Source organism: Onychomys torridus, chromosome 4 (assembly GCF_903995425.1).
Source record: "Onychomys torridus chromosome 4, mOncTor1.1, whole genome shotgun sequence".
NCBI classification, from domain to species: Eukaryota; Metazoa; Chordata; class Mammalia; order Rodentia; family Cricetidae; genus Onychomys; species Onychomys torridus.
Window position 1 is genome coordinate 62,857,887 of NC_050446.1, and position 17,455 is coordinate 62,875,341.

At 36.4% G+C, this 17,455-nt stretch overlaps 1 protein-coding gene across 1 annotated transcript; it reads right to left on the minus strand.

Moving 5' to 3' along the window:
* Window positions 1–6,392: 6,392 nt before the first annotated feature.
* Window positions 6,393–7,334, minus strand: LOC118582599 (olfactory receptor 8K3-like). Its single transcript, XM_036185594.1, has one exon. The coding sequence runs from the start codon at window positions 7,332–7,334 to the stop codon at window positions 6,393–6,395; it is 942 nt and encodes a 313-aa protein (XP_036041487.1).
* Between the last annotated feature and the right edge of the window lie 10,121 nt (window positions 7,335–17,455).

The following is a 17,455-nucleotide window of genomic DNA, read 5'->3' on the forward strand; positions in this document are numbered from 1 at the left end:
ACTGATTGTATAGAATTTTGCATTTCATAAAATACCATCTGCATGAATGTTACTAGCTTATATCCTGCTCTCCCTTTATGCCTCTTCCTTATACATGAAAGCATGTCAGATCATTACACTGGGAAAGTACCTTAAATAAATGCAGAATTAAATAGAGTTTAGATCTTGCTTCTGGTTTTTTTGGTGCTGTTTGGTTTATAGTCTTGAAATAGAACACTTAGCTGCAATTAATAAACATGTGCGGTCTTCTAAGTAAAAGGGGATGATGGTGTATCATCTTAGCTGTAATGAAGTTAAATGAAAAGAAATACATAGCTCTTTCATATTTTATTGTTCATATTGAGTACTTATGTTTGTGTTATGATTTTGAAAAATTTGTTCAGTTACCACTATGAAACAAATGGCATGGTGCCATTACCATAGAACTGGATATTTAAAAATCTTTTGATACTAATAGCATGTTAGTATTTAAAGAAGATTAGCAATGAGTCTCACACAAAGTTTTATTTATAGATGATTGAGAGACAGAAATGTAGTTAGAGTTTTCCTGCCTGGCCCACAGTCAGGACAAATCTTTCTCACCCGCCAGGCGCATAGATGCTCAGAACCAACCAAGTAAACAAACACACAGAAACTTACATTGTTTACGAACTGTATGGCCATGGCAGGATTCTTGTTATCTACTTCTTCTATCTTAAATTAATTCTATTAATCTATACTTTGCCATGTTGCTCGTGGCTTACCATTACCTTACATTTTCCTTGTCATGGCAGTGGCTGGTCTTATCTCTCCACCCCAGCCTTTACTTCCCAGTATTCTCTTCTCTCTTGTCCCGCCTATACTTCCTGCCTGGCTACTGGCCAATCATCATTTTATTTATACAGAGTAATATCCACAGCACCGAAATATCTACAGCCTCTAAAAGCCTAACTGTTTGGAAAGAGAGTGAATGATTTCTTTTCCCTAATTTGTTTCTCAAAAACACAAACAAAATAAGCAAACATCACACCATCCACTTTTTAATCAATGGTTCCTCTTCCTCATTTTTATCATTTTTTGTATGTAAAATTATATTCAGACACAAATATTTTCCAAACTGAAATAACAAGTGTCATTTTCCCATGCTGTTAACTTACTAGAAGATACAAAAAATAAAAATAAAGAATAGAGCAGAAGGGTCTGCTGTGGCTCCATATCATGGAAAAGCAAAAATCACAGACTGGATCAGAGAGGGCACTCCTACTACAGAGAAGGCCATAGCAGGAGATGGCCATTGCCACTGATACTGTCTACACACAGAACCTTAGGAAACTTTCTGTTTTTGTTACCTTGAATAAGGCTCCACTCCTAATTCTTTAATTTGTTCCTTGACATGGAATTTTTAGAATAATTTATACTTTTTATTTGATCTTTAGAGACTCTCCCTAAGGAATTGCTGAGTACTTTGTTGATTACCCTAGAGTATTTCATATGGTCTAATAACAACCAGGGACAATTATTAACCAATTTACTTCTCTCTTTCCCTCTTTCTTAAAACTGTTTTATTATTATATTTGTGTTGTAATTTTACATATCAGCCATGGGTTCCCCTGTACTACCCCCTCCTGCCCCTGTCCCTGCCTTCCCCCCAGCCCCTCTCCTCCATTCCCATCCCCTCCAGGTCAAAGACTCCCCTGGGGATTTAGCTCAACCTGCTAGATTCAGAAACTTGTTTCTGAGTTTTATCCAAAAATATTGGCAGTTTCAAATAGACTATTACTCAACTTAAAGCATGATGTCCTGCCACTTGTAACAACAAAGATAATCTTATGGACAGGTTATATATCAGTTACAGGACAAATATTCCTGGCTGCCATCTACATGAGGAGTCTAGAGTAATACAATCTTATAGAATCAAATATTGGGATCAAAGGGAAGAGAGGTATGAGAAATGAGTATTCATTAACATAAACATGGAATCTCAGATATACAAAAAATGTATTGCTACAAACTTATAAATAGCATTTGTCACTGGAGAGATGGCTCAGAGATTAAGAACACTGGCTATTCTTCCAGAGGTTCTGAGTTCAATTCCCAGCATCTACATGGTGGCTCAAAAAAGAAGCATTTGTCCATAGTACTCTAGTGTGATTTGAAATAGTGAGAATACCAATTTGATGTTAGTACAATAAAATGCAAAGTAAAAAGATGAATGAAGCTGGGCGGTGGTGGCACACGCCTTTAATTCCAGCACTCAGGAGGCAGAGGCAGGTGGATCTCTGTGAATTTGAGGCCAGCCTGGGCTACTGAGTTCCAGGAAAGGTGCAAAGCTACACAGGGAATCCCTGTCTCAAAAAACCAAAAACCAAAAAAAAAAAAAAAAGAGTGAAGCGAAAGCCTATCATGGTAAAATATATGATTATATTTCCTGTGAAAATTGTATCAGTATCTAGACATATCTCTGAAAAAAATCCTTTTCCGTTGACAAAGTTCTTACTGATTTCAGTGTAAGGGGGCCTAGAGACAATGTCTAGATAATGTCAGTCTCTCTCAGGCTCTTTAGGAACAGGGTAAGCTGCCATTATCTGCAGAGGAAACCTGTCATTGGCGGGAATACTGATGATATAAGGGAAACAGGGTTTCCATAGGGTTCTTAGTGTTATCAATAATATACTTTAAGAACAAACTCAAAAGGAATGGACTTGTAATAGAGTTTAGATAAGAACTTCAAGGAAGGTATTGTGTAGTCCTTCATGCCTGCCAATAGGAGGAAGATGAGGAGTGGAAATAATAACCCTTGTTTTTTAAGCTAAGACAACTTGGAGGTCAGCTTCATAGTAGACAAGAAGACCCAGGGAGGGGAGGGGAGCTTTAGAGACAGTGTAGGGAAACTCAATGCATCATTAAGAAAGAGAAAAAGAAAGAATTCCCCCCAAAACATATTTAGGGTCTGAACAAGTTCTAAAAGAAAAGGACAGAAGAGAAAAAAATTAAAACAGAATAGTTACAAGGACCTTGCTTAACCTCCTAGTATCTCCTAGCAATAGTGCTTGGGGGTAAAAATTCAAGGAAGGAAAAATACAGTATATCTTTAAAGGCATAATTATTCCATCCATCTGTTTACCACAGCTTAAAGTGAACTCTACTTCCTATGTTTGGTCTCTTATCTAAGTGACCTACCCAACTGTAATGCTAGGTCTCTACCAAGACCATAGATTACATTCTCCTGATCAGGAGAATAAAATACAAGGGAATAGTATTCCATTAATGGGACTTTACACCTACAATGGCATCGGCAACCCAAGGTCAAAGATCAAAGCTTCTGTTTTTGTTTCTGCTTTCTGTAGCTGTCCTCAGAAAGCTCCTCTTCTGTGGTAAGCAGAGTGGTCACAACAGGGCACTGTAGAATAGCCAACTCTCTCTTTGCAACACTACAGCTTGACCCTCTGATGAGCTTGCCTGGCTGCAGGTACTGGGATGTAGCAGCACTGCACAGAAGGTAGGCAATATTTGAAATTTCGTTGCAGAAGGACCGTGGAGGGACAGGTGTAAATAAGCTATCAAACTGTCCCTGGACCTTGCAGAACCAACATGCACTTGGTCCCCTATGCAAAAGTTCTTTCCTCTGTTGGCCTGCCCTGTTAGTAAGTTTCAAAACAAACCTTGTATCTTATCCATTGTCTTTGGGTGTTCTCTTTGATAGGATCACATGACTATCCCAAGAAAGCTTGTTGTGGCAGTTGTAAGGTTATGAAGCCTAAAACAGTTAAATACATCCAGGACAGCAAGCTCATCTTTACTGAGCATCATTTACATACACTTGCATGATATGAAAGCACATAGATGAAAAATTGAGCAGCAGGAGCTGAGGGAGGTGGGAAATAGGGAAACATGGTTAAATAGGCATTAGTGAGGATATGAGGATATTTTTGCAATATTAATTTGCATAATGCTAATGATTAAAACATTTACATAAAATCTCTATCATAATTCTGTTATATCATACTTTATAATTTCTGTTGCAAAAATTCTAAATGTATATAACAATAAAAGAGAAACTGCTAAAATTAGTAAAATATCATCATCATTTAGTAAATTGATTAGTTAAATACCATTAGTAAAAAATTTTAAACTTTTTGTCCTTTTTCATGTTAATCACCTTTTAAAAAAAAGTAAAATCAACATTCATTTTAGAGGCTCTACATTAAAGTATGCATATTAACAGTGTATTTTTCAAATAAAGATACTCAATTTTTCTATAGTTATACAAATTATTGGCTAAATATGACCTATGAAAATATAAAATTTTTTCCAACCATATATTTTTGTGGTCTGGGGAGATGGTTCAGTGGGTACTCTATGTTCTACAATCATGAGGACCTCAGTTCACAGCTCCAAATACACATAAGAATCTAGGCATGGTCAATCATGTTTATAATCCTTGAATTTCTAGATATTTATAAACAGACCCAAAGAGAATACTGGCCAGCCAGTTATGATGAAGTGAGAAGCTTTCTGTCACTGAGTGACCCTGCCCCCAGGTAGTAAGTATGAATTTGGAGAGGAAGAAAACCAGAGTCTGCTCTGGCCTCTGCATGGGTATGCCTATGAGCATACCCATACTGTGGAATGCATGCACCAAACACATATATCACACACAGAAATGCACTTGTGAACACACACACACACACACACACACACACACACACACACCCTACATATATTTTCTATGAAAGTAAAATATTTCCTTTTTTACATGAGAATGTGTTATGCAATTGTAAATAAAAATATTTTTGGTTGTGAGCCTAGCCTTTAATGGCTGAGCCATCTCTCCAGTCCATGTAAATAAAAAATAATTGATACTAAAAAGAATAATTACATGATGATTTAGTAATATTATGCATGAGGCAATATATTTATTACTTTAGTAATATAATAAAGTATTAGTATTTGATTTGATATTCTGATGATTTTATTGCATGATATTAATAATAAGCACTATTCTCTTTATAGCATAAATTAAAGAGGAAGGTTGTTAAACAATGATGAACACTGGAAGACAGGACAGAGTTTAGATAGGATGCTAAATATCAAATGTTCCAAAGACATAGAAAGCATGACCATTAATGCATCTAACACTACAAGCTCACTGGAAGAGAAGCATGGAGCAACTGATAGTATTGTCTATGTTTTTTCATGTAATGTTACTTAGGGATATACTCAGAAAAAGTCCTCTGTATATTGGTATACAGAGAAAACCTGAGGAAAAGTAGACAAAATGTGTTCCCACTCTACACATTCAACACAGAGTAGTGATTTTCTGCTAGTGAGTGTAACAAATAGATCATCATAGAAATGAGGTGTTATTTTCCCTTTGATAGCAAAGGTAGTTATTACCCACTAGGAAAAAAATAGGCACTAAGGGCATAAAAATAAGTCAGTACATAAGAAAAAAAGCGTAATTCTGGAAGTTTCTATGGCTCAGAACTCAAGAAATATAATGAGTTTATTCACTAATATGCACAGGTACACTGCATTAGACAAACTTAAATACTAAATTGAAGCTGTATGTTACCAAAAGCCAGTTGTGTTATGTTAAAAGAATCTCTTGAGCTTGTTATGAAAGCAATTATGCTTCCATAAAAAAAAAAACATACCAAACCAAACCAAAACAAAAACCTTATGAATTCCAGCTAGCATAGGGACATTTGAGATTTGAGCCTATGTATATACTATAGTTTTTCTAGTTATGGTGTGACCATGAGTCTGCTGACAACATACCAGAATGTGATTTTTAAAACAATCTACACCGAAATATAAGAAGTATAAACAGAAGTATTATACTGACTGGAAAGAAGAAATATATAAATAAATACACATAGATTCTAGAAAATCCCTTGCTAAAGAAATGTCACAAAGAGCAAATCAGTTTCTCAGATGCACCCACAACTGTTTTTCACTTGCATGTAACATACACACACACCCCATTCTTCATGTTATGATGTATAGAGCTAAGTACAGTCTGTTTCACTAGATACATCTCTCTATCATTATGTTACAATTCATCCCTCTTGTGGATGGGAGCCAAGGGGATGGCTCAGCAGTTTGAAGGCCTTGTTGTGGAGTTCTACACTGAGGGCCCACATGGTAGAAGCAGAGAAATAAATCTTGCAAGCTGTCCTCTTTGTATTCACTCATGGTGAGATATGTACATACATATATAAATATTTTTTTTACAGGCAAATACATTTTACTGAGGTATTTATAACATTTTGATATGTGTTAGTACAAAGAAAGGCAATTTTTAAATATATAATATGTTCATTTGTGCAGGGTAAAAAAAAAACATTCTGACAAAAGACAACAGATGTTTGTCCAATTGTGGTTGGTAGAACTCCTCAAGTATGTAGTATTTAAGAAAATATGCTGTATATCTTTCTCAATGTCCTATGTAGGGCATATTTTACATCTTTATTCCTCAAGCTGTAGATCAAGGGATTCAACATGGGGATGATCAGGGTGTAAAAGATGGAAGCCACTTTGTCAGTGTCAAAGGAGTGACTGGATTGGGGCTGCACATACATGAATATCAAAGTCCCATAGAAGACAGTGACCACTGTCAGGTGAGATCCACAGGTGGAGAAAGCCTTGCGTCTGCCCTCAGCAGAGTTCATCCTGAGAATGGCTATGAGGATGAACAAGTAGGACACAAGAACAACTAGGAGAGAGGAAATCAAATTAAAAGCTGCCAAGACCAGAATAATCATTTCAATTTCATGAGTGTTTGAGCAGATCAAAGATATCAAGGGGAGACTGTCACAGTAGAAATGACTGATGACATTGTAGCCACAAAAAGACAAAGTGAAAATCTTTATGGTGACTAGAAGGGAAACAAATGTGCAATAGCAGTAGGGGATTGCTACCAGTATATTACACACCCTTTGTGACATGATGACAGTGTAGAGCAGAGGCTTACATATGGCCACATAGCGGTCATAGGACATTGCAGACAGAATAAAAAGTTCACTAATTATAAACACAAGAAAGAAAGCTAGCTGTGTAGCACAAAGATTATAGGAGATTATGTTTAGATCTACAAGAAAATTTATCAACATCTTGGGTCCCACAGCGGTAGAATAACCCAGATCTGTGATAGCCAGGTGTCTAATAAAAAAGTACATGGGTGTTTGTAGCCTGGAGTCCACTGTAGTGAGGATGATCATGCCCAAGTTTCCCACCATTGAGCTCATGTAGATGACCAGGAACAGTCCAAATAATGGGGCCTGTAGTTCAGGGCGCTCACTGATACCCATCAGGATGAATTCAGTAACCACTGTAAGGTTTTGTTTTTCCATCAAGTTTTATTAGAAAATCTATCTCAGACAAAGACACAACAAAATTAGTACATTCCAGTAGTATCACCTGACAAGTTATGCAAGGTAATGTTTTTAAAACAGAACCAAACTTTAAAATTTAAAATATTTGAAATTAAACATACCTTTATAAAATGAAAATATCTAGAAACAGTGTAAAAATATATCAGATTTTTATGCAACTAATGTGACTTTACTCTCAGAAGCAAATCTTTCAATGTCTATACATGTTTTGATTATAATCACTGTGAATCTAATCCTACTGTTTTCTAATGGATAGATAATAGGTGAAGAAAAAATACACACTCACCTGTATAAAAAAGAATATTGATAACAAGTCAACAAGTTGTGACAACCTTGTTAGATAGTGAGTGCCCTAATGTGGATCATGGGATCAGTTCTTAAAATCTACTCATATGCAAATGAAGAGATAACTGCTATTTTCCAGTCTGGCATCCTAAATATTTTACTACAGTAACTCAAAATAAATTACTGTGCATTGGAATTCCCTGCATGTGTATGTGTGTGTGTGTATGTGTATGTCTGTGAACATGTACTTGTGGATACATTGCAGGTATGTGAGTAGGTGAGTGCTTGGAAGGAAAAGGTTGATGTCAACCTTTCTTAGTAACATACACCTTATTTCTTTGAGACTGTATCTCTCACTGAACCTGAACTCTGATTGGATAAACTGGCTGACCTTGAGCCCTGTGGACATAACTACCTTTGTCTCTTCAAAGCTGGGATTATGAGACACTGCATTTAGCTTTTATGGGCCTTGGAGATTGAACTCTTATCCTCATGCTTGCACAGCAGGCTCTTTATCAGCTGAGTCATGTTCCCGGCACCTTAAACTTTATGATTGAAAGAATACACCATGACTCTGGAATGCTACAGCTCAGTTGCTTATTCCTTTTGAAACCTTTGCTATTCCCATACGTCATTTCTGTCAAGCCAACACTTGGCCTCATTTAGCTCCATTCTCTGGCTAATTTTACAAATAAAATAGCTAAACCAGAATATTCATAATGCTCCAAAAGTTCTAAAATTAATTTCTGGTGGATCAGTAATGTGCATGAGAAATTATTTCCTTTTTATTAAAAAAGCAGTCTACAGCTACAAAACCATAGGTAGAATAATACAATAAAAACATGCTGGTATATCTAGGACACAGGCTGTGGAGCAGAATATTGCCAAGAAACTGAAAGCTCCAAAGTCTCAAGGACATTTACATTCTTCTCTTATCAGAAACAACCAGCAACCATTATGACTTGTCATCCTGATCCAGCTCCCCAGCTTCCTACATGGCACAGTATATATTCTTAATATCTGTAATGATGTTTAAAGCAAACATCTTAATCTTCAGCATAATGGCATCAATCTCTAAGACTTTATTTCTTGCTCTATTTTATGTTTGTGACCATCATCCACAGTTAATACCTACAACTCGACTTATTTTGTGTTCAACATCCATAACATTTCATTATATGAATGTTATGACTGCTCAGGAGTGCCTACTGCTTCAAATGGCTCTTGGCTAGAACTTACTATGTATCAACCACTTTCTATAACATTTCCTAGAACTCCATAGCCACTTTGTGCAGAAAAATAAGTCACACTAGACCAGTGGCTTGCAACCTTCTTAATGCTAAGGTAAGGCCCTTTAATACAGTTCCTCGGGTTCTGGTAATGCCCAGCTATAAAATTATTTTTTCATAACTTCGTAACTATAATTTTGCTACTACTATGAATCATTATGTAAATATCTGAAATGCAGACCCCTGTGAAAGTGTTATTTGACACCACAAAGGGGTTCCAACCCATAGAATGAGAAGCAGTGCATTAGACCACTTAGATACTTTTAGCCATGACATACTTTGAAAAGATGACAGCAGGTAGAGAGGGGGCTTAAAGGTTATCTGAGAAGATATGTGACAGAAATCTGTTTTTTTTTTTCAACAAATCCACTGAAAACTCATCCATGTTGAGGTGTGTATTGAACAGTGACCAGGTGTGTACTGAAAACAAGTGTCTGGCTTAGACAAAAGTGCCTGTGAACTCTCTTGGGTCATCTTGGATTTTTACAGATGAAAAGTTACCTCAAGATAAACTGCAGGCCTTCTTAACCTCCGTTGGAGAAATACTTTATGCACATAATCAAAAAGCAGAAAGAGAGCAAGTGAGGACAGGAATCTGATGCTGCCACAATCATCGGTAAAGGCTGAGTCTACAAAGATTCAAAAATAGCTTCTGAGAGAAGCTCCAGGTTCTGCTCATTCTGAGAGTCATGGGTATGGTTCCATTTTCACAAGGCCAGGGTCAAGCCCACTCTGCTCTCCATTTGGCCAGCTTCAAGAATTGCAGCTTTAAGCCCAGCCCTGTTGTTCTGGAGAAAGCCCAGTCTACAATGTGGAAGAGCCGTCAGAAAGAAGAGAAGGTGGAGACTGATAGGACCAAGAAGACTCAGAGAGGCCCAGAGAGACTCAGCCCAAGTCTAAGCTCTTGCCAAGACCCTTATGCTCTAAGCAGAACAATCTCTAGGAGATGTATGAGTTTATTCATCTAGAACTCCAAGCAAAAAGAAAAAAAAAAAAAAGCCTTCCTAGCACCAGGACACATGACTACCAACATGGTTCTATTACTTAGTCTCTCTAGGGGAAGACTAAGGATGTCTCCTATAAGTGAGGCATTCATGGCTAAAGACGATCTCCCACCTCTTCCACACAAAATAAACAGAAAGAAATGAGCTTTGATGTTTACTGGCTATGAGCAGAAAAGGAGCCCTGCCAACTCTGAAGGGACTGTGATGGCTTATCTCTAGGAACCCTGTTAAAGTATTGGAGACAGCATTAAGTACAATTTCTATATGTAGTAGTTTAGAATATAAACCACTTCATCACAGCATCCTATGAGGTATCTATTACTCTTATCTACAGTTTACAGAGTAGGCAGCTGAAGCATAAAGAGATTATATTCAAAGGATGAACCTAACCTCATACACAGGGCTTTGGTTTGGAGGCAGGGATAGAAACTTGAACAATTGAAGAATGCATGCACAAAACATCCACATGATGTTGTGATTGTATGACGAGAGAGAGAGAGAGAGAGAGAGAGAGAGAGAGAGAGAGAGAGAGAGAGAGAGAGAGAACTGAACTGAGAAAAGGTTCAGAAAGAGATAATAGGTCAAAGTGTCTGAGTAGGGGAGATTGACAGGTTAACCCCTTTTCTTACCAGCCTAGGAACTGCTATAGGGTAAGAGACAAGAATGAGGAATCAGAGGGAGAAGTGGAGAAGGTCTAGAGCAGGAGAAGAAGAGGCCTTTGGAGAAGGAAGAAAAGTGTGGGAAGAAGTCTTGAGCATTGGGAGCTGCATGGAGCACTGGCTGGCCACAGCACATAATCATCCACCCTGAACACCATGACTGTTTCTCACTGTGTACCTGGAAGCATGCAGGTGGCACCTTGCTCTGGAGCCACTTTTGTGTCAGATAGCTGAAGTACAGGTTAGCAAAGCCCAGGTGGCCCAGAGGCAATGCATCATAAGGGATCAGGTAGAAAAGCATTATTGAATATGAGTCAGCTACTGCCTTAGGCACGTGGTGGGTTTTTGCTGGAGTGTTTGTGGAGTTAACTACATAGTCATGATGGCCCAGGCATCCCACATCCTAATATATGGTCTTTAAAATTCCTTCCACTGACAGAAGTGTATCTGAACATTTTAGTACTCATAATAAAATCACATCTCCATGTTTCATCCCTAGCTTTGTGCCAGACCATGTACTGTGGCTTTCCCCTTTCCTGTGCCCAATCTGCTCTCCACTGGTTCATACATATATATCTACTGTGGCTTTCCCCTTTCCTGTGCCCAATCTGCTCTCCACTGGTTCATACATATATATCTTCTCTTAGAGCCTTCTTACCACCTTATACTTTTACCTCAGCTGCCAATCCTCACAGGCTTTCTCTGTGAACCTGACACGTGAAAACAGGTAGATTATGTCCACTCTCCCTATTCTCCTCCAAATGCAACCTCCCAGTTTTCTATCTCTGTGTCTGCCACCTGCTGTGGCCTCTCCTCCCTCTCTGCCCCTATTCCCAGGGAACTAAGCAGATCCTGGTAGCACATCGTGCTTCCCTCCCTCCTGTAGACCACCTCAGCCCTCCCTACTTTTTTCTCATCTCCATCCCTAAGTGTCAGCTCTAATACCAAGAAACACCTTGCAACAGGAACCCCCCCCCCCCCCAGTGGCCACACCTGGCAGTTTCTCAGAAGAATTCTCTACCAGACAACCCACAGCCACAGCACTCTTCTAAGAATCAGAGAGGGAATTGGAATTTCTAAGAACAGAAAGCAAGGAATAGAACACCTGCCCAACAAAAACAAGAGAAGATATCACCATCCAGAACTGGGAGTAACAGAGGGAAGGAAAACCATAATCAGAATATGTTGTATGAGAAAAATGTCTTTCAATAAAAGAAAAAAGTGTATCAATAAAAATCTGTAAGGCATCATGATGGAAACTGTCTTTATTATTTAAAGTCACAAAGGAGGGTGTATACTTAGAGTCTATGTTATACTTAACTAGGTGTACACACTGACCTTTCTTTGTCCAAAGGATTGACAGAACACTTTTTCAATTCTAAAATGGAAACATTTCCTTGTTGAGTTGTAAAGACACAAGGATGATGATGAAGTGATTCAGATACCTGTGACCCTTAAGCATATTTCTCAACCATCAAGCATATAATGTTTCCTGGTTTCATATCTTTTCTAATTAATAATAACCTGAGGAAACTTTCTTTGACATACATGTTTCTGCAGAAGGATGCTACATCCTTATCAGGGCTGCAACAAAGCAAATGTAAGAAACAGGTAAAGCCAGATGAATACATTCATGCAGTTAAAGACCACAACAAATACCAACCCATGCTCCCATACTGGATGACCAGAATTTGGTGATTACTTAAAAAACAACAACAACAACAACAACAACAACAAAACCACTTACCTTTCCTGAAATATTTGGATATTATATAATGCAAGTTACATTAATTTAAATTATTAATTTTTCCTCTGAAGGCATTTTAACTCCATATGAACTATCCTTCTCTGTAGATAACAGATGCATGTTATAAATATGAACCTTGAGTAGTATGAAGGAGTAAGAGGAACTTGGGGGGAAATACAGGTCATTATCAATGAAGAATGTTGAAATTCCCTTTAGACAAATTGGTGCAACATTTCAAAGACAAAAAACAGGCTTAAAACTATTTCTATTTTTATCTTTTCCTTTTTATGAAATAGACTTTTACTCACACATATGTCCGGATTACCATTTCTCTTCTACTTCTTCCAGTTCCTCCCTACCTTGCCTATCATCTAGATCTACTCCATTTCTGTCTCTCATTAGAAAACAAACAGGTTACAAAGGAATAATAATAAAATAAATTATAATTTCATAAGATAAAAATAGAGATCATAACTGGACAAAACAAGCAAACAGAAAGAAAAGGAGCCCAAGATAAACCATAAGAAACAAAGACTCATTCTGTAGAATACTCAGGAATACCATAAAAACACTAAACTTTTAAAATTATTTTGTAAAGATGACTAAAGAGGATAAGTCAATAGTTTAATATTTGGAGAAGCAAGAAAATGAAAGACTGAAAATTTGCAGCTTCAAATTTTGCCATATATATATATATATATATATATATATATATATATATATATTCACAATGGTTTCATATATGCACAATGGTTTCATATGTATATATATACACATATATAAACACATATAACATTTATGCATATCTCTTCCTATCTTTTTTACTTTCATGATAAACAAAATAATTTACATTTGTAAGTACACATCTGTATGTGTATGTGAGCTTAAATATTTTCTAAGATAACACAAATTACATGTTAACATGTTGCTCACTGTCTCATCCTATTATTGAGAATATATATACATACATAATCTGAAAGGGGGAGCATAAAATGAAAAGAAGAGAACTCCAGTTGTTCCTCAGATATCATGGGGAAACAGAAATCACAAAACCTTCATCAGAAACATTCACTTACATATGATAACAAAGCCAGTGGGAACTCAGGATTGCTTTAGATTCTGGACATGTAAACTGTCTGTCATTGTGACATGTAATGCAGCTTCTCTTGATTCACCCATGTGTTCTTTAACAGGGCACTGTTGAGTGCAATTTAAAGATTTTTTTTTCACCTTTTGTGACTCCCCCTAAGGAGATGCCACACGATTTACAGATGATCCCTAAAGCATTTGAAATCTTAATGGAATGCCAGGAAGTTAGCCACTAATTGTCAGAAACAAGGTATCTTCATCTGTGACTTTGTATATTTAGTAATTGTGTTTGCCAGTAATCCAAACATTTTTGTCCAAAAGAAATGACATTGATATCATAAGATGTAAATGTTTTATTCATTGTAGAACATTTTTGAAAGTCTGAAATATGGAATGTGTATTAGCTATCAACATATGACTGGATAAATTAAATGTAAATACAAACAAAGATATATCACTTATCTTTTAAAAAGTGCAATATGTGATAACAAGAATGAACCTGGACACTATGATGCAAGAGTAATAAATCAGTGCAAAAGCACAGGTACTGGGTGACTCTATGCAACAGAGGACTAAAAAAAGGCCCAAACTTGCAAAATCTGAAGTTGAAGTTTATAACGTGACAATGAAACTTCAATTTAAAGTACATTATCTAGTGAAACAAATCTCTACTGTATTGTAATAAAAGTAACATGAAAAGAACTGAAAATATTTAATAGATTATCACAATTTTGTATTTATACAGATTTATATGTAACAGTAATTTATACTTGTGGGTTACCTGAGTTTTTTAAAAATGTATTAAACTTAAGAAATTATGAATTATGAAACTATTAATATTAAAAGTTCTGATACATTTTTGAAATATAATTATATGTGCATGTGTGTATTTGTGTAGGTCTTCGTATATTTATTTATGTATTGTGAGACTACAGATTTGCATGTGTCAGGGCACACATATGGAGAACTTCATATTTCTCCTTGATTGAAACATTCTTCATATTTGTTCCCCATTGTGCATGCCAAACTGGTTTGTCCCTAAGTGCCTGTGTCTTCTCCTCTCTCTCTCTTTCCCATATCACTGTCAGAGCAATGAAATAATATGTTGCCTTACAAACAATCTATCCCCTGAGTCATCTTCTCAAGTTAATTTTAACAGCACATTTGTATTGTCTCCTAGAGTAGAATATACTTGTTTTCTATAATGAATAAGAATAATTTATTCTCTATTTGAATTAGTCAGTCCATATGTTTTAAATTTATTTTAATTTTTGTTCTGTATAGGTATGTGGATATGTGGATGTGAGTACAGGAACTTTCAGAGGCCAGAGGCATCAAGGTCTTTTAGAGCTGAGTTATAGGTCGTGTTCATCTGCCTTACAGAGATTCTGGGAACCAAACGTAAATCCTTCACAGAAAAGCAAGAGCTCTTAACCCCTAGTCCATCTTTCAATCCTCTTGATCTTTATTTTTAAATGACTATTTAAATCACAATAATAGCCATAAAAATTAAAATCATATTTTGTAAATATAGAACTGATTATAAACACTTTCCTCTTTGTCAGAATTCTGATTGCCATTCTATTGAATTATTTCTTCTGAACCTCTAAGAACTATCTACTGTTGTCCATCATTAATTACATATTTACATATTAAGCAAAAATACTATAATTAACAGAAATTTAGATAATGTTTGTAATGTACTCCCAAATGTCTTTCTCTATACATGTCTTTTTTCTTCCCTGGGTACCATTTCCTGCCTTTTGTTTGTTTGTTTTGTTTATGTTGATTTTGACTCTGTTATAAGTCATTTATCTAGACACAAGTTTCTAGTTCTGCTAAATATAAGCATTTATTAAAATTTTCTTACTTTTTTGAAAATGTTTGTTGCAGCTATGTTCCTACCAGAAAATTTGAACTATTTTTTTTTGCCATTTTCTCCTCATGAATATGTAGTCATCAACTTTTAATTCTTTTCTTTCTTTCTTTCTTTCTTTCTTTCTCTGTCTGTTTGTCTATCTGTCTTTATATTTTTGAACATCGTTGGGATTTACAAAAAGAGATGAATAGCTATTTTAAGCACAGAGATAAAGAGAAAGCAAGAAAATGAGGCATACCTAAGAACTCGCCTAAGGGCTCCTCAAAAGAGAATCATTCAGTCTTAAATCTGTATCAATCCATGCCTAAGTAAGTATGCTTATATGATTTTATATTTGTGGTTAGTAAACCATTCTGAAAGTCCATATATGTTGTATGCATTTGTGATCCCATGTTCCATAGATTAGCAACTTCTCATTTATTGATTCAACATGAATATACCAATAAGTATTCTCTCAAATCATTGATTGTCATTCATCATATTTCTAATTCATTTTCATGATACAGGTTCTTAAATTATATATGCATAAACTTCATTAGTCTTTATAATTTTTAATTGTTTGTGGATACCTTACATTTTAAAGGTTTTTCTTTATTGGCATTAACTTAGACATGTATAAAATGAACTATGGTCACATCCACATCTCATTTACCTTCCCCAACTACTGTCATATCACCCCTACATGCCCTCTCCCTATGCCATGACTTTATTCTTTTTTGGTTAACCTACTAAATTCAGTTACTCTTGTCCATATATAGGTATGGATGTGGGGTCACCAACTTGAGCATGGGAAACTTGGCAGAGGTCATTTCAAATAAAATGAATGATTCTCTTTCCTCTATTATCTATTAACTGCTAAACATTATTATGAAATCGTGACTCAAGGTCATTCACACCATCTTGCCAGCACTTTGTCTCGTTTGATTTTGTGCAGCTAATTACAACTACTGTGGCCTTAAGAGTGTCATTTCAAAAGACGGCATTTGTCACTATTCTATTTCATCCTTCTGTTCTTATGTTCTTTCTGCCTCTTTTTTCCTCAAAGTTTCCTGAGTCTGGTGGTTGGGGCTTAACATATTCCATTGTTGTCGAATACTCAGTATCTCAGTCTCAACATTTTGACCAGTTAATTATCTCTGTGTTTGCTGCTGTTTACCACAAAAATATCTTCTCTGACTAAGGTTTACAGCATCCAAGGTGTACAGGTAAAAATATAAAATTATATAAGACAGATTGGAAGCATAACAACTTAGAGAGTGTATTATGACAACAGGTTCAATCCATCAACCATGGGTTTTGGACATAACAGGACCAGGCATAAAATTTCTTCCATGGACCAGGAGTCATATCCAATCAGAAAACAGTTTTGTGTGTTCTATGATAGTCATTTTTCTATTACACCACTGGGCAAATCTTGCCTGGCAAGTCATTTTTGCTACATGCAGTGTCCAGCTCTGTTTGATCACTGATTTCACTTTCTTCTTATCACCCTATATAATATCTTCTGGTAGTATAGAATTAGCCATCTTAAAGGGAATTTCTCAATCCATTTGAGATTGATTTATGTATAGCATGCAGCTTATACATTTGATACCATGTAATCACAGTGGGCGACCAAGGGCAATGATGGTAGCCTTTGTTGTTTTAGAGTACTGATAACTCCCTGATCAATTATTCATAAGGAGTACACTATGACTTGTACTGTGGTTTCCATTTCCTGTATCTTCTGGGCGTGATAATTCCTGGCTAAATAATGTTCAAACTTCAAACTTGGAAAATCTCTACCTCTGCTGGTAATTCTGGGAGACAATCTCAGAGCAAACTCTTTGATCTTCTCACTCATACAATCATTCCATGCCATCTGATCACCAGACTAGGTCAGTTCAGGCTTTCTCTCAACCATTGCCAGTAGTCTACAGTGGATGTATCATTGTGGATTTCTGGGGACCTCTCTAGCACTTTGCTTTTTCCTGTTCTCATGTGGTCTTCATTTATCATAGTCTGTTATTCCTTGTTCTCCCTTTCTGTTCTTGATTCAGCTGGGAACTCCTGCTCCCCTAAGCTCTCTTCCCCTCGAACCTTGCCCTTCATTACTCCTGCTGCTGTCCAGGTTGTTTATGTAGATCT